The following is a 19,092-nucleotide window of genomic DNA, read 5'->3' on the forward strand; positions in this document are numbered from 1 at the left end:
CCATGAATTTAATAAAATTGCCCCATTGAAATACTATGTACGTACATTATAACTTCTAAACATAAATGTTGTATTTCTGTGTGCGTATTTTAATGCATTTCACAATAGAAATATAGACAACATAACCAGCTCCAGGAAGAGAAAACAGGAAACATCGTCGATCTTCAAAATAAATGCATATATATATGTAAACATCAGGAAGAACAGTATCTAATTCTCCGCACAGGATTAACTTATTCCGAATAAGTAGTTTTTTTTTTTTTTCCTTTTCTTATGTGCAGATTAAAGAGTAGGTGTTACCTTGTGTAAATACTACAAGTAAAGCTACAGCTTTATAAGTGGATTAAAAATTGTGTTTTGAACTATTACAACACCAAAGATTTCCCAGCCAATGAAAAAGAAAACTATTGCCAGGGCCACCGTTTTTGCCAAGTTTTCTCCTTTATCTTGAATAAATTTTTTTACACAATTCATAAAGAACAAAATTCGGTGAGGGCATCATTATCCTTGGACCTTGACTATATTGTTTACCAAGATTTGTTTGATTATTCTTCCACAAACTTCTTAATCAAAGCATAAACATGTTCATCACACACCTTGTGCAATAGTCCATCAGGCTAGCTGTTGAATACTAATATATCCATATCAATTCGATCGACAAGAAGCTATAGCCTTATACATTACTGTGAAATTCAAGATATTGAAATTAGCCAAGAACGTGCATGCAAATCTGCACAACTAACCTAGCAGCAAGTATTAACTATTTCTATGGAAATCTGGCTTACTTTTATGAGATTGCTATTATTCGTATAAATAATAACCTTAAATCCTTCAATCGCTATATTTTTTAACAGTGAAATTAAAACAGTCTTGCTTAATTTCCAAGGAGCCTTCAACATAACAAGCTAGGAAGGAGGAAATAAAACCAGAAACAAAGGGGAATAGAAATTTCACATTCCTCATCCCATAAATCTGCTATAAACCTTTTCACCTTGGAAAAGAAACCATAATTCGATAGGCATCCATCTCTAATTTTATGGTTGTTAGAGTAAAGATTAATTGTGTGAAATCCATGACAAATATCAAACAGGGAACAAGTATCATGTAATATTTATCAAACAGGGAACAACTATCAGGTGATATTTATTTTTTATCAAACAGGGAACAACTATCATGCAATATTGATCATGGTGAATCTCATTACAGCAAGCATAAACCCTGTTCATCAAGTATCTCCCGGCACTGATCCTTTTCTTTGAAGATATCACTAGTTAAATCAGATACTAATTGTCAGAACATGAATATATACCCTATGTGGTGAGTTTGATTGTTTATAGCATATCTATCCCCACTTAAATTGTACCCTTTTTAAATTAGAACAGAAATGTTTACATCATAAGTTAAAACAAAACAAACAAAAAAAAACACGTTATAACTAATCAACAAATATCTCATCAATGTCATCAGTATTAGTCATTATGGTAACTCTTGAGGAGCTGTAAAACAGTGGAACAGGTGACTCAATAGTTATATTAATGAGCATTCAAAGAAATACATGAACAAAAATAGAGCTTACTTCTTTGATCGAAGTTAATGATTTGGAAGATAATCAATAAATTCGCCGGATAATTCCACAATTAAGCCTCCCAAGATTTCAGTTCCTGCAGATTGAAATCTTAATCATTAAATCTGGAATCGAAAAATAAATAATTAAAGAGAAGCATGGCTGCAATATATATGTGTATATGTTTACCAGTGGAAATTAAGATTGATGGTGGCGATGGCACAATTAATGCTAGGGCATGGGGAAAGCGCCATTGATGTCCCAATTTTGAGATGCATTGGGAAATTGGAGGTGGCCATTGCTGGAAATCTGATCAGTAGTATTATAATCGGAAACTACTGATGAAAATGACTTCATTTTGTTTCTTTTGATCAAAGCAGATTGATCCTCCTCGTGACGATGATGGTGATGAGCTTGTTTGGCCAAGAGGGATCCCAGTTCTTGATTCACACGATGATCTCCAAAATTAACCTTCGACGAGGATGAGATGTTTGTTTCGTGATCATCAAGCTGCTCAATCATTAAGTTCAATTGGTTCAACATCTGATGAGGCCTCCTACTAGTAGTGCACATCTTTTTCTCTCTTGTCCTTTCCCTTGCCTTTGCTCTTGCCTTTGCCCTCAACTCTTTCGCAACATAAGCTCCGGCAGATTTAGATTCTTTCAACTTCTTCATCATCACCATCTCTTTTTCTTTGCTCAATACATGGTTTTCCACCTCGTTTATGTCCGAAACAACCTCGTCGCACTCGGAAGTGGAAGACAAACTCTTGGACCGCTCAGAACTGCAGCTCAAGTTCTTCTTCTGTGTTCCGAGATCCCTGATGGCCTTTCTGGACTTTTTTAGTAGCCACTCGATGGTTTTACTTGCCCTGTCAAGCCCTAGCTGGTCTTGGAGGTCAAAGAACTGACGGGCAACGTTGAGGGACAGCCTTACCCTACGGTCCCTCAAACCCTGAGCGGTGAAGATCTTACTGTGCCGGTCTTTCTTCGTCGCGGCCGGTGCTACCACTACATCTTCCCCAGAAGAGTGAAGAAAATAAGGAATAATATTATCATTACTAATGCTACCATAGTTACTATGGTAGTACTGATGATGATGATGATCTCCACAAGATGATGATATGTTGGAGTTTATACTACCAGGCACGGTGTTTGATGAAACTCCCAAATGGGTTAGGGTTTGATGAGAAGGAGGCGCCAATAAAGCAATATTTTGGTGTGAAAATTGACCAGAGAGGGGATCAGGAATGTGATGAAGGAAAGTGTGTCCAGTGCAGGTTTCTAGGTTTGCACAAGGAGGAGGAGGAGGAGGAGGGTAATTTGAAGAAGAAGAAGAAGAAAAGGGAAAGTTATGTTGAAAAGGACTTACAGTATTACTATTATAACTGGAAGATGAAAACATGATTTCTTTTTCCTCAGGCCGTCAGGCAGTCCTTCTACAATATAATACCTTTGTTAAGAGAGCCTCTTCTTCTTTTGAACACTAGAAAGAAATTATCCTAATTTCGAACAGGCAAAGAGAGCTTCTTCATACCCATTGAACTTCTCAAGACTTCTCTTTCAGACTCACTTTCTCACTGCAACTTCAGATCCATCTGTGTTCTTAAAAAGAAGATCAAGGGGAGTGAGCTCTGCTGTGAAAGATGCATAGTATCGGATATATAAACACGGAAGCACTAATAAGTGGGGGACTGTTTTGTTTGCGTTGGAGACATCTGAAAGATGGGTTTTTGGTTGTTTCTGTTGTTCTTCTTTTATCTTGTTTTTTTTTGTTTTTTTTTTTTTCCTCCGGTGTACTGTTTCTTGGGCAGAGTCTTGAAGCTACAATATTTGGAATAAGGATCCTCTACGGATCTTCTTGATGAGGATCCCGAGAATCTACGTATTTTGTCCATCTATCGTATATTGTATGATAAAAAATTATTTAAAATTTTATTATTTAAAATTGAATACAAACAGTACATGAGAAAAACTAATTGCATAATATACGATGAACAAACACAATTTATAAATTTTCGGAATCTTCACAAAAAGAATCCGGATTCCAAATTTTGGGTTTCATTGAGGGTGATGTGTCACCGGACTTGTAAGGCGCAAAATATGTGGGTTTGTGCCACTTAATGTGGAAAGACCATGCCGAGCCAAAACTGATGGGAAATTTGACAACCCAACTTTTAGACCCGTTAAAATTTCCAGAAAAGAGCAAGACCATGTTTAATTAACTAGGGTTAGGTTAGGCAATACCCCAGCCTAGATAATAATTTCCAAGCACATTTTTTCTCTTCCTACATGGTTCAGATAATTTTTGTGACTTAATTTTTATTTATTTATTCAATTTAAAAGTCAAAATAAAGGAATGTGTAAGAGGAATAAAAAATTCTTATAAAAAAAAAGTAAGAGAGAAAAAAAAAAAGACTATATAAATCATTCCCCAACTAGATAATGCCTCTCGTAGAATTTGAAAATTAAAAAGTAAACTTCAATTTTGGCGTAAGCTTTTTATGAAATGGTGTTTTAATTTTAATAAGTTAATTTTTATTGGTGTTAATATAACACGTATTCTCTCTAATTCATTACGTATCACAAAAATCGTGTATACACAAAAGTTTCTCCATTGTTGACAAATTAATCTAACATATACTCTTGGGTCCGTACTTAAAAGGGAGCCTAATTCATTATGACCATTACAAACAGATGAATCTTTTAAGGGAAATGATTCTTATTTTTATTTTTTTTTAATAAAAATGGAGATTAGTTGTAGGGTCCACACGACATCGAATTTTAACAATCTGAACTATTTATTTTTCAAATTGCACCTTATAGATCATTCTTCCAAAATATTAACCAAATCAGAAATATTTAAGACATCTAGTTGGGTTTAAAAAAAAAAAATTAACGAATACTTTGTTATATAAGAAACAATGAAATTTTATCTTTATAATTAAATAGGCAAAAAATTTTGGATTGAATTTAATTTTTGTAAGGATGATCTATGAATCGAGACTTACAAACTACACGGTTCAGATCGTTGAAGTTCGATGTGGAGTGGACCCCACACCTAGTTCCTACTTTTTGAAAAAAAAATAAAAATCCCTTTGCATAAATAGCCTGTACAAACATATATTCTGTATTTGTCATACAAATATTAAGCATGCAAACGATCAAAGCTTTCTATTTGCTTGGAAAAGAAAAAACTAATGAATCTTTAGGTTTTGCAAGCTGCTGGATGTGGTGGCTTTGTATATGGAAATTGCTAAAGCTTGCACATGCTTTTGTCCTTTACCCAGCTATAGAGGTAGCAAGTAGTGTTGTCGAGGAAGGTATGCTTTTTGAATATCCCATCTAGGGTCGCTTTCACCCTCTTTTTAAGTATCATATAAGGTGGAAAGTAAAAGGAGGATCGGTGGAAAACAAGTAGGGTTCATTTGGGGTGTTTCCCTAGCTAGTGGAATGTGTTAGCCTAACTAAACCATCGGAGCATTTCCACCCATGAAATTTTGCCATGGCCAAATCCAAAATCCACTTCAAAACCCATTCCACCCACTCCTCCAAGCCAGCCAGCCTTTGCAGCTGCCATGACAAATCTAGCCCCGAGTTCGTGGTAGTTACTATTTACAATTGATGGAGTGTAACATAATCGCAACAACTTATTCAAAATTAATCTCATTCGTTGAATAATTAGTAAATAGTAACTGTCATGACAGTCACTGTTTATAATAGGTAGAAAGTGATAAAGAGAAGCCAAAAAAAATTTACTATATAAGTGAATAGTAACTACCACACCTATTTCTAAACTCAAATCCATCAGACGGGTGAAAATGCTCTCAGGCATGGATGTCATTTAAATTAAAAGCGACATTGGCATGTTTCATAAAAATTTACTATATAGTTGAAGATTGTAATTGTGTTTAGACTTGAGACCATCTTCAATCTTTGAGTTAAAACTTAAAAGTTTTAACCTAGAAATATGTTTTCTACTCCAACCCTTCTGGGTTAATTTTAGTCCGAGGTTATTAAATAATGAATTTAGAATTCTTAAAGTAACTTTAAAAAAAAATTATTTAGACTATCATAATTAATTTTATGAACATTTTAACCTCAAAATATTTAGATTCCTATAGATATTGGAAAATCACTAAACCTACACTATAAAACTCGTGGAATACTATAAAAGAATATGAAACACATGAAATAATTTTTTTTTTAATTATTTTAGCCGTTGGATTTAAATTTGGACCATTATATCTTTTTCTTTACCGTTAAATTTAATCATATTAGATCTTAGCCGTTGGATTCAATAAATTTATAAATATCAAACTAAAAAAAATACACATATATAGTGGGTCAACCCACTAACATGGGAGGAATTTTGGCCTAAATTTACCCCAAAATGAGTTTTGGGTTAAAACTTATATTTGACTCAAGGGTTTGAGCAAGTTGGGATAGGTTTAGAACCTAAAATTTGAATTTTACTTTAAGGATTGTAGGTCGTAGACGTTGATGCCGCCGTGTACTTCCCTCTTTCTCTTATCAATGAATTGAATATTTCAGTTAAAAAAAAAAGTTGGTGTGGCAATAACTTATCAAAGTGATGCAGAAAATAATGAACAAAGTTGTTGATGCACGAAATCGAATGGACATTGGAACAACGAAAAGTGTTAAGTGTTGGTTGCTTAGATCACCTAGTGAGGATAATGTGTAAAGAGGATAATCTCTCTTTCTCTCGAGCTATTTTGTGAAACTGAGACCTAAAGAAACACTCGGAGCAAATACGTGTTGTATCCAATCCAGCCTCTATCCAAGTTTTGACACTTGTACAACTTATGTAAATTAATTTATAAAGTTAGCTAGAGTTTTCCTTTTTATCTATACTAAGGAGAGGGATGAGTTTAGCCTCATAATGGGCTAGCAATAATATGGTTTAAACTCGATTTTGATGAAAATCAAACTTATGACCTCTAACTTAGAAGTGAAGAGGAATACTACTAGACCATAGTACTAAGTGGCCAATCAATTTCTGTTGTTTGATCTAAACGTTTGTTGATCCTTCCATTGCATATTCCAACGCATCAAAAACTCCAGCCCCATTAATTAATTTGATCAGATTGATATGTTATAATTCTCAATTCTTGCTTTTGTGTTAACCCAGTTTTAAGATCTTAATTCAGTAGGTTGAACATGACGTAACTAAGAATTCCAAATTTCCAAGTATTAACTTATTTCCACTTTCTTCAAATTAGATAGCGATTGAGGATCATAAACTTTTCCCGGACGCGTATACTGAGAAAAAGCTAGGTTATCGATCATTCTAGTCATGTTGTTTTTTATGTCATTTCCTGATGAATGTTGGAGACTTCTACCATGATTTTCCTCTACGAGTAGAAGTATAAAATTATCAATCACTTAGTCATGTTGTTTTAAACGATCGCAATCTAGCCTTGAAACATCAGTGTATCCCATACCCGTAGAAAACATCAACTTGCATGTTATCGTACAACTTATTTTCCCAAAAAAAAAAAAAATGTTATGTATATATCTACTATACACCCTGCCCCCTCCCAGGCACCCACGGACCAGTAATAACATCTACATTAGAAAGACGTTACGGGGATGACGACCATATAAGATGGCCAAAAGGCATGAAAACTTGATTTAAGCCGTGATAGGGAGGGTAGGTCTTTTTATATAGTTGTTTCAAGGACAACGATTAGATATCTTCGTACGAAGTGAAGATAAGGATCTGCTCACACAATGGGTGGGTGAGATTGGTGCCGATGGTGAAAGCTAGCTATAGCTAGTGTCTCATGTGTACAATAAGAGCATGAATCTCATATCGAAAAAAATGCGAAACTTTCTATTCATTTATAAATAATTGAGCTATATTAAGATAAGAATAGGTTATCTTATGTGTAAACCTAAACAGCCATACATGCTTTACATCATTTAATTTGTGTTATCCACGTACTAGATTTAAAAATTCACTACACGGAAAAAACGTGTTGGTAGTAAATCACTCACCCATTAAAAAAAGAAGAAAAAAAACCGTATATATCCTTATAAATCCTTATAAGTAATTAAATTACTCTTCTTTTATCAATTAGTACCACGAGAAATATCAACTTTCTTCACAATCCATTAATAATGAAATGAAAGTAGGGTCACTTCATTTGCTTCGGCCTGCAGAGAGATAGACCTACCTTGTTCACGTCAAATAATAATGTGGTCATTTCCTCTTCAATTCCAATAGGAGTTCACATATATATCCAACAACGGTACATACATGCCCAGATGTCCATCATGCTCTTTGATGTCCTTTTCTCTTACAATTAAAGACACAAAAGTTTTTGTGATTATATCAACCCAGGCTTGGGTGCTATTTCCTCCATGACCAACAACAGATGTTTGCTGCTTAATTGCACTATTGGCACATCCTCAGCGGTCAACTTCCCTTTCAAGCTATAGTGATCGGTCCAATGCTCCGAACCCTTACTTAGTCAACTTATTCCAATCATATAAGTTTTCCATGCTTATGTTTATAAACATATGATTGAGTTAGTTAGAGGTTGTTAGTGAGGGTATTTGGGTCTTTTGCAATAGGCCTAATGACTATAAAAGGAAGTTGTGGAGATCATTTTCTGTTGAGTTGTATTCGACTATTGTGATAAATACAGAGAGCATTTCCTTCATCTTCTTTCCTTGTTCATCTTTCTGTCATTGTTTCTTTCTTCAATCTTTCATAGATTCATAGGTTAACATGGTATCAGAGCCACCAGGCTCACGCAATGGATTCTGGTGGTTCTGTTTTTCATTAGATTTTCTTCGGTGCTTCCATGATCGTCCTGTAACTTCTTGGCAATCCGCTCCGACTTCGCCTTTGCTTGCCTAATTGCCAGTTCCTCCCTGGCCAGGAGACTATTGACATCAAGATAACACTTTTTGATATCGAGCGGGTCTTCCACCTGACCCAAGTATGACAACTTCTGTTTTTTTTTTTTCGAACTCTCTTAAATGATGACAATGTTGGAGAGGCGATCGAAGGTGATAACTTGGCCTTGGAACTCGTCACTGAGCATGGTCTTGATGGAGACGAAGCACCTGATGGCCAAATCCTCCATGTTGCTGCCATCCATGGCCATGCCTTATTTTTTCCCAAATTGGAGTTCTGATTTGTGATATTTGGATTCAAGAATATTGGTCATTGCTACTTCTGATGTGCTATCTTGAATGGTTGCTGATTTTCGGTGTGATCTCTAGGCTTTTTCACTCAGGAACTGAAGATTCAGTTTTCATATTTCTTTCTGCACTCCAACTGTTTGTTTGATTGTCTCAGTGGAAAATTTTGTGTTAATTTGTTCGATTTTGGTGAAGTCTTCCGTTGGTTGGGGTGTTGCTCAAAGATGGGGCGTTTGGCAATCTGAAACGGTGTTATTCGGAGATCTGTTGGTGTGAGTTTTGTGAATCAGGTGATTTTGTTTATTGATTTTGTATGATGCCTATTCTTTGAAGCTGTGGTGTTTGTTTTGCCTTAATTTCGTGATTTGATTGAAGTATAAAGCTTTGGGGTGTGTTGGTTAGAATCTTGATGCGTTGACTTGGGGTTTGTCTTTCCTTGGAGTATCATTCTATGGGATTTGAGAATATGTTGGGAGTAAAAGTTTGCGGGTTTAAAGAAGAAAGTGTCATTCTTTATGTGAATCTTGCAGTGTTATTCTGCTAAATAGAAGTATGAGGTCTGTGATGCGATCCAGAGTGTCAGTCTCTTTATTTGGGTATTTTCTATGAATCTTGGTTGATTTGATTTCTTGGAGTGTCATTCTCCTTGGTTAATTCTGGTGTTAGTATCTGGGAAGATTTAGGAAGCTATAAGAAGTGTTAATCTCCTTGGTTGCTTTGGTTTCTTGGAGTGTCATTCTCCTTGGTTGATTTGGTGCCAGTCTCTGTAAAGATTTAGGAGGGGTAATTTGCATACAAAGTGAGTGTGTTAATATGGCTTCTTAGTTCAAAGTCGAAAATCTATTAGGTATGTTAACGATAAAGCTGGATTGTATTTGTGGCTTTCATCATGGCTTCACCAATGACTAAAGTTGTAATCTTGTGTGATGATAATGGGGTAAGCAAAGGTTTTGGTCAGCAATTACAAAGGTGTCCATAGGTGCTTTCTTGTTTGCAGCAAGTTAATTCTTGAAGCATGGCAGACATCTTGCTCTCACAGTTCCAGATCAATCTCAAATACCTGGCTAGTTCAAACTCCACTTGGATACTCCAAGTTTAGTTTGAGGGGGGAGTAATAACCATATGATTGAGTTAGTTAGAGGTTGTTAGTAAGAGTATTTGGGTCTTTTGCAATAGGCCTAACGACTATAAAAAGGAAGTTGTAGAGATCATTTTCTGTTAAGTTGTATTCGACTATTGTGATAAATACAGAGAGCATTTCCTTCATCTTCTTTCCTTGTTCATCTTTTTGTCGTTGTTTCTTTCTTCAATCTTTCATAGATTCATAGGTTAACATATGTTAATCTTTTGATAATTTGTTTGATATAAATTGTTGGTTTATTTTCTAGCTAAAATAATATATAACTTGGCTCTTTATAACCAAAAATATAATTGCTCATGTTCTAGAAATTAAAATTGGAATTCAAATCCTGGAAGAGAAGTTGAAAATGAGAATGGGCCCATTGGGATATATAGCTTAGCTAGTAGCTATATAGTCAAAACTTAAAATAAAGTGGTAGAAGTGTGTGTAGATTGTTGTAGCCTATTTTATCTGATAAGGGGAAGGGGCTGGCGACAAGGAGGGATTGTAGAGATGTGTTTGTAGAATGTGTAGAGAGATGTGTGTAGAGGATGTGTTATCCCCATACACAGTGCTTTTATTTATAGGAAAACTAATGAAAAAGATTTGAAAACTTTGAGTTTTAACTATAAGGACAAAATAAAGGGTAAAGTGAATAGTAGCATAATTGACTTTTTAGTGTAAAAATGTGGTTTTTCGTTAAAGTGAACAGTACTGGAAGCTTTTCGTTAAAATTCCCTTCATTTATAGTAATAAGAGGAAGAAGAAATCTTTCATCCTCAAGGAATACAAGTTCATATAGGAAAGAATAACTATAATCAAATCAAATCTAGTATTTATACAATCACACTTAAACTAGCAAAGTTTACAACACTCCCCCTTAAGTGTGTAAATACTTAAGGTAGATTCGACATCATGTAGAAGTTGAGGAAGTCGACTCGTTGACACTGATTTTGGGAATAATGATATTCTCAATAAGGTAAGAACTTGCATAAAGAAGTAAGTCTCACTAAAAAACCCTAAGGCTATGGCAAAAACCGGAGTAGGGACAAAATCCATAATCTAAGGGAAAATGCGTGAGTAATTCAAAGTCAAAAGAAACGTCTACGGACATCATCAGGGATATGATCAACCCAAGGTGGGTGCCTCGTTAAAACTTAGTTAGGTAGCAAAAACCTAGTGGGAAAATGCTCCTAATCGTAGGGAAAAATGCTCCTAATCGTAGGGAAAAAAAGTACATTAAGATCAAGCAAGTATAATTCAGGATATCCGCTGAGTTTGACATAATTCCAAAGAGAACTAGCAATATTACAACTCAGAAAGTTTACGCATACCAATTCCTTAAACAAGCTTCTGAAATGTCACCTTCAGTAGTGATTTGGTGAAGAGGTTGGCTGAATTGTCTTGTGAATGGATTTGATCTTTTGATGCTCTTGTTGTTGATGTGAGAAGAATAACTTCAGAGCAATGTGTTTAGTGTTGTCTCCTTAGATGTAACCTTTCTTGAGTTGTTCGATGCATGTTGCGTTGTCTTCATAGATCGTTGTCGGGATATCCACGATGAGGTAAAGATCGCAGGAGCTTTGAATATGGCCCACAACTACTCTCAACCAAAAGCATTCCCGAGTTGCTTCATGTAAGGCGAGAATTTTAGCATGGTTAGACGAAGTGGCAACTAAGGTATGTTTGGTTGACCTCTAAGAGATTGTGGTGCCTCCAACGGTAAAGACATAACCCGTTTGAGAACACTCCTTATGCGGATCAGATAAGTATCATGCGTCGGCATAACCAACAAAGCGATAATCGACTCGAGAAGCGGGGGTCGCAGCATCACTCGAGGATTCATAGGGATAGAACAGGCCCAAATCCGTAGTGCCCTTAAGGTAGCCAAAAATGTCTTTAACATCAGTCCAATGTCTGTGTGTTTGTGCATTATTGTATCTTGCCAAAAGATTAACATTGAATGAGATGTCAGGTCTAGTGCATTGAGCTAAGTATAGCGCCTGTTACACTTAGATAAGGAAGTTCAGGCTCCAAAATCCCTTTATCATCCTCCTTCGAATGGAAGGGATCTTGTTTTGCATCTAGCGATCGAACAACCATAGGAGTACTCGAAGGCTTCTTTTTATCCTTGTTAAAGCGGCACAACACCTTTTAGGTGTAGTTTAATTAATGTACTAAGATTTCATCCGAATAGTGCTTTATCTCGAGACTGAGACAGTATCGAGTCTTTCCTAAATCTTTCATCTTAAATTCTGACTTCGGGTGCATAGCTGTTCTCGCGAGCTCTTCAGGAGTTTCAATGAGGTTCATGTTATTGATATATACTGGAATTATCGCAAAACTGGAATGTGACTTCTTAATGAACACACAAAGGCATAGTTCATTGTTCACATATCCTTAACTAGTTAAATACTCACTCAGACGGTTATACCACATTCTTCCGCATTGCTTCAAACTGAAGAGTGAACGCCTCCGCTGAATTGATAGCGTTTATGGATTTGGAAACATTTGATCCAATCAATAAGTCATTCAAGAACTTTCATATAAATTTTCGTATCAAGATCCTCATAGAGATAGGCAGTTACTACGTCCATCAACTGCATACTCAGTTTTTCGAATAATACCAAATTGATAAGGTAGCAAAAAGTAATCACATCCATAACAAGTGAATAAGTTTCGTCATAGTCAATCCCGATGCGTTGTGAGAAGCCTGGCGCAACAAGATGAGCTTTGTAACACATAATTTCGTTATTCTCATTACGATTCCGAACGAAAACCTACTTGTAACCAATGAGCTTCACTTATGGAAGAATAGGAGCTACATGTCCAAACACCTTACGTTTCGCAAGTGAATCGAGTTCGACCTGGATTGCTTGTTTCCAATTTGACCAATCGGTTCTACATTGACATTCATCAACAAAATAGTGTTCAATGTCATCGCTTAACATAATCTCAGTAGCTACTGCATATGTTAATGCATCGTTCATGATCATCTCATTTCTACACCACACATCATCTAAGCTAGCATAATAGACCGAAATATCACATTTCTCGGGAGGTGGATTCGTCTCTTCAAGGATGCTTTCATAATCTAGAATTTTCTCATAAGTTGGATAGAATAAGTAAGCAGCTGTTGGATTCACGGTAGGCTCTTCAGGGGCCTGTGTCCTGGGTTTCCTCTTTCAAGGGTGTGAATCCTTTGAACTAGGAGGTCTGCCACGCTTATGTGTAGGGATAGAAGATTGGTTAGCCGCTAATGTATGTGGATCACCAAAGTTGGCATCACGAGCCTCCATGAGGGAAGTTCGTCGTATATTTGGTATATCCATCTTTGCAGTCGTATTTGCAGCTGAAATATGTGATCTTGTCACTTATGCTAGATCGGTGAAAAGATATGGCATGCTCTGAGCTATGCTCTGAAGATCTAATATACGTTGCACTTTAGTTTCAGACTGAGCAGTGCAGTGATCTAAATGACATAAAGTGGGAGTCATCCATGATTATTCGCGTTGTTTTTTAGGAACGTTGACGTTCTTATCTTCCCCTAACCATGGGAAGACTATCTCCTAGAAGTGACAATTTGTGAAACGAGTGGTAAACATATTGCCTATCAAAGGTTTTAAGTAATGAATGATCGAAGAATAATCATATCCAACATAGATTTTCATCATTCACTGAGGCCCCATTTTTGTACATAAGAGCTGCGAAATCAGCACATAGACCACACAACCAAAAACACGCAGATACGATATGTCAGGGCAAAACCCAGATTAGGCTGAAATTGGCTTGGATGGGCTGCAGGCCCAAGGTAAGAGAGGGAAAAAATGGGCCAGATCTAAGGAAGAGCACATGAAAAGGGTACAGATTCGGTGTTGTGCAAAACACTGTAACATCCTCCAGCATAAGCTGGGATCGTGTGCGGCGCAGACAGGTGAACCCAGGAGATGACGCAATCCAGTGTGTCGCAGGACATGGGGACACCAAAACCCAATTGGGCTGGCGTCGCAAGTGGGCTGAATGATAGGGCTTGCGACAACAAACCTAAAAGCCAAATCTGGGTTTTGATTTGGGTCAAGAAGAGCTAGAGCCTAGAGGGCTTGCTTTTTGGATTAGAAGAACAACCCAGCTATGTGTTGGGTGTGTTCACCAAGGAAGAACGTTGAACTCGTCGCTTTTAGCGGCAGTATGGGGCTATAGTTCACCATAAAACCTCTTCCCAGGTGATGAAGAGTCAAAACTCGAGGTTTACGAACCAAGAAACCCTCGGGTTCGAGTTAGGGTTTCGAACTCCGACGAGATTTCAAAAATCTCATCCACGATTTTGATGGGGACAACTTCAGGTCGTTAGGAAAGCAGCCGTGGTGGCTGGGCATGGCTGCAGGGTGTGCTTGTGTTAGAAATCGATAGTGACACCAGTGATTGCGTCAGGTTCTGGGTTTGGAGACTTGTGGGTCTCCATGGTCTCATCTTTGCTCTCGAGTTTAGGTTCAAACGAATCCTTTTTTTTTTTTTTTTCAATTAAATTCAATTGCATGTATATAAATATATAATTCAATGCATGGATATATATTTGATGCAATTCATGGCAATATCAAATTCACATAATTCAACAATTATGAATATAATGCATACACAATTTATGTAGAATCTAAAATTCGAAAAATGTAAAGTTGGGTAATGCATTATGGTGAATGTTCATGCTATCAGGTCTGCAAAAATATCGAGATAAAAACCGTTGTTTTGGAAGAACCTGATTGCGTGATGATAATGATGAACTGGTTTGAGGCATAAAATTTTTCTTCATCAGACTACGTTGCAATGTCTGATCCATATTGACTTATTCCAAACTATAAGACAATGAGAAATAAGGTGTCAGTTGAAGTGGATGCCAGCTGTAGTGGCAAATTATGGAATATTTGTTTATTTTAAATGCATTTAAGTATCGTGATACATGATTGACCTATTTATTATTAGTATAAATATTGTTGGTATATTGTTAATATTTATAACATTTTATTGATTTTATATAAAATCACCTATTAAATAAACAGAGGCTATCTAAAACTTTTCATAATGGTTAAAAGTAAATAACACTGATTAAAAAAAAAAAAAAAAGGGTAAATAACATCAGCAATAGAACGGCAGTGTTAACATTTTCCTGCACAAGATCAGAATACCTCTCTCCCGGACGCATAACTCATAAGCCACACAAAACCTAAACCCTCTTTTTTTTTTTTTTTTCTCTCACACGCGCACATATTATTGTTTACCATAACGTACTGTACAACGGAAACAATTCTAATAAACCTAATGAGTTCTTGCAAAGTTTTTTTCTTTCACTGATGCGAGGTATCCACACGCGCAAATTTTTACCCAAACACATAGACTACACGAACTAGGTGATGTAGAGCACGTGTGGCTGTTGACTTTCACACGTGTGTCAACCTGCTCTGATACCATGAAAAAAATAAATTGGGGGTTCACCATAAAACCAATAATAACAAATATGAAGAGTAGCTCAACTTCTTAGAAGTCATTACAAGAGTTTTTATTTTTTATTTTTTATTTTATCAATGTGAGAGTTTTTTATCTTCACGTCCTCACAAAGATGAAGTTTTGATCATTCCACAAGTTTCACTGTTAAATCCGCCTGCGGATTTCCTATACAGCATGCATTATTACACTACTTAATGTGAATAACTTTCTGATGATCAAGTAATTGTAATGGGAATTGATCATCTCTCTCTCTCTCTCTCTCTCTCCCTCTCTCTCTCCCTCTATGTGTGTGTGTATTACATAGCATGATAATTATGACGCTACTTAATGCGAACAACTTAAATTACATATTAATTTGGTTGGTGGAGCACTGCAGAATGATATATATGGAAAGAGATCTTTTTGGATCTCTTCCACTAATCACCAAATCAAGTGATTCAGATTTTTCAAATTTTATTTAACGGCCTATTTGTTTTGATCTCTTAAAAACTATGATAATTTTTTAATATTGAATGAAATTTAAAAGGTTCGAATTACTTAATCTGATAATCTTGATGAAAAATATCCAGAGATGATCTCTTTCCAATATATATAGAGTTTATTGTTGTCAGTCGTTATCAACATGAAATTGAGATATCTAGGGTGAGACATGGATGGTGCTGTACTTCAGGCCTGTGACTTTTTAGGGCGAGTGGAATGTTGTGGATTGGTCAGTGTATCATGTTATAAAAGGCTTTCCTTTTCACATCGTCCGGAGATTAATCATGATTATTGTCCCCATTCTATTGTTAACTACATTGAAGTATTTCAAAACTGAAGAGAAAATGAAGAAGAATAACGGTGAGAAATATGAAGAACTAGAGAGAGTTTAGAGAGAGAAGTGATACTTGTATTAGCTGAAAAATAAAGATTATACAACTCTATTTTTATAAAAGAAAGCCTAACAACCCTAATCAATATTAACAAACTTACTAATTAATTGCTGACTTGTACAATCATTTAACTAATCATCTAACTAATGGTGTGGAACTCTTGATACCTATAACCTGACAATTCCTCGAGTTCTGGAAATTCGAAATTCACAATTGGTTATGATTCGTCCCTTCCAACATTTCAAGCCATTTTTGGTACAAATTAATGTGTTGGATGTGCTTGTGTAGAATTAACATTTTGGCTGGTCAGTTGCTTTGAACATTAGGGGGATGGAAACGAATTCTGTTTAAGGTAATAACGTATTGGTTATCAAGTGATCACTGCTTAAGATTGTTGGGAGGGCACAATGAGAGAAGATCAAGGTCAAGAACAAAATCATACTGGTCAAATTTGAACCCGTCAAAACACTAATCTCCAGTCATTTTAACAGCTGGGCAGTGCGCGATTTCTGGGTCTTAATTGAAGCATCGAAATGCTTGTTCAGCCAAGCATTTAGTCATTAAGATTAATACTTTTTAAGTTGAAAATTAACTGCATTGCTGGCTAGACGATGATCGAGGTAGCTTAAATAGGAACCATTTCAAGCACAAAGAACCACTCAAACATATTTTTTAGGCTCGTCCTACGCTTAGAGATAAATGTTTACTTTGTTCCTTTAATTTGGAGCAGCTTATTTGTGTGTGTGTGTGTGTGTGTGTGTGTGTTTAATATTTTAAGCAGATGGACATATATCTGTTAGAATCCTACTTTACATCTTCCACAATTGCACAAAGATGGGATAACAGAACAACAATACAAACAAGGGTTGTTTTATGGAGAAATTAGGTTCTCATCCTTCCTTTTGCAACTCCATTGATTAAAATTCTATTCCTTTTCAATTTTTGATCAAGGTCATTGGGTATTAATAACATCATTAATTATTTCAATAATAATTTTTTTTTATTTCTAAATATATTCATTTAATGTTAAAAATGTTACAATTAGTATATTTATATTTATGATTAAATTTTGTATTTAAATTTTGTATCGTATATTTTTAGTTTTAGTTTGTACCCATTTTTAGTTTGTAATTCTTCTTTAACTTGTACCAATTTTCTTCATATATTATATATATATATATATATATATATAGTCTATTCAATTTTTTTCTAATCCATTTTTAAACTTATATGGGTACATTCTTTTTTCTTTGATTTTAAAATGTATCTATGTCAAGTTTAATCGAAGAAATTTACTAATGTTACTAAGCCTAATATCTTTTTTTTTTTTTTTTTTTTGTGATTTTGAAGAATGTACCCATGTTTTGATACAATAAATTTTTTGGTTAATTTTGATGAAAGTATCCATGTTTATATATATATACACACACACAATAGTATATTTATATTTTAATATTTTTAAACCCACAAATTATGGTTTTTATTATTTAAAATCTCATTTATATAAACAACTAAAATTTCTAATTTTTAATTTAAAAAATATAGTAACATACATAGAAATAAATTATCACATTAATTTCAGGGACCTCGATCAAAAATTAAAAATGAACAAGATCTCAATCAAAGAATATTCATAACTAAGGACCGCATCCAAAGTCTCCCGTTGTTTTACTGGCACCCCATATTTTGTTGATTACACCCCACGTACTTAAAACACCCCACATCCACTTTTTAAATTAAAAAAAATATCTTAATACACCCCACATTCTTTCCCAAGCTACCCTCACACCCTAAACTCCTCACATACACCCCACATCAAACCCGCTTATTTGTCTTCACAAACTTCAGTCTTTCTTTTAGTCGAAATGGGTTTTCATTAAAGCAAAGACAAAAGGACACAAGCCTCACCCAAACTGACTCGAGGGCAAAAGGGTTTAAGTCTTGCAGTTGTATGTATATATATTGAAGTGATGGAGTTTCACAATGAGTTTCAAACTTTTACGGAAAACATATTCATTCATTTTTGGAAAAATAGTCATATTACTTATGTGAGAGCGTAGAAGTAAATTTTAGGCATGACTCAAAGAAAGACATTGGGGTGTATTTAGAATCTTCTTTTTAATTTTTAGAACATTTTAGGGCTTTAATAGTCATTTTATGAGCAATTTAATATTAAATCATTATGTGGGGGTGTAGTCAACAAAATATGGGATGTTAATAAAAAAACCATACAAACAATCAATATTTCATTAATTGCCTTTCTATCTTTACAATCTGCTATTCATCTGTTAACAAGTAACTAACTACTAACACCCTTGTGCAGATGTCATCATCCTAATATGCCATCTAGCAGTATCCTAACAATATCAGATAGTCTATATAGTAAATACTGCATTTGTTGTAACTTGAACTTTATTAAAACTGAGCTTACTTGACAGTTCTGCTATAAGGGTGGATATGCTTGGATGACGGAAAAATTGCATGTGTGAAAAGCTTTCGAATCAAAGTAACATGTACTTGTAAGTTAGAAAATGATTCTTATAGTTTTCTCATCGATCTATTTTATAGTATTTGTGTAGGCATTGGCTTAATTTCTGAATTCTGCCAAGTGATCAAAATAATGCGATCCTTCGGTAGGGAATATGTAAGTAGACTACTGCAGGCAGGACAAATGTTTTATGCATCAATGTGCTTTCTTCTAACCTTTTAACTAGTAGAGTGGGAAGATTAATTCTACTGATAGTAAGTGTGTGTATATGTGCTGAAAAATATAACTACAAATTCCACACATAAGGGATCTTAACTTTCTTGTCTCTACCCGGCTATATTTGGTCGCATATATATACATATGTTCTCCAGGCT

At 35.3% G+C, this 19,092-nt stretch overlaps 1 protein-coding gene across 1 annotated transcript; it reads right to left on the reverse strand.

The window, feature by feature from the left end:
• Positions 1 to 1,330: 1,330 nt before the first annotated feature.
• On the reverse strand, positions 1,331 to 4,002 carry LOC103947797 (transcription factor TCP1-like). The gene is made up of 2 exons (XM_009358756.3): positions 1,754 to 4,002; positions 1,331 to 1,661 (listed from the first exon to the last, which is right to left on the reverse strand). Exon 1 carries the CDS (start codon positions 2,966 to 2,968, stop codon positions 1,796 to 1,798), a length of 1,173 nt encoding a protein of 390 aa, XP_009357031.2. The 5' UTR covers positions 2,969 to 4,002; the 3' UTR covers positions 1,331 to 1,661; positions 1,754 to 1,795.
• Between the last annotated feature and the right edge of the window lie 15,090 nt (positions 4,003 to 19,092).

Source organism: the organism of the source record quoted next, unplaced genomic scaffold (genome assembly GCF_019419815.1).
Source record: "Pyrus x bretschneideri cultivar Hongxiangsu unplaced genomic scaffold, Pyrus_bretschneideri_v1 Contig12, whole genome shotgun sequence".
NCBI classification, from domain to species: domain Eukaryota; kingdom Viridiplantae; phylum Streptophyta; class Magnoliopsida; order Rosales; family Rosaceae; genus Pyrus; species Pyrus x bretschneideri.

Excerpts from the sequence above, each read along its gene's own strand:
- LOC103947797 (XM_009358756.3), bottom strand. The coding sequence starts at position 2,968 with ATGTTTTCATCTTCCAGTTATAATAGTAATACTGTAAGTCCTTTTCAA.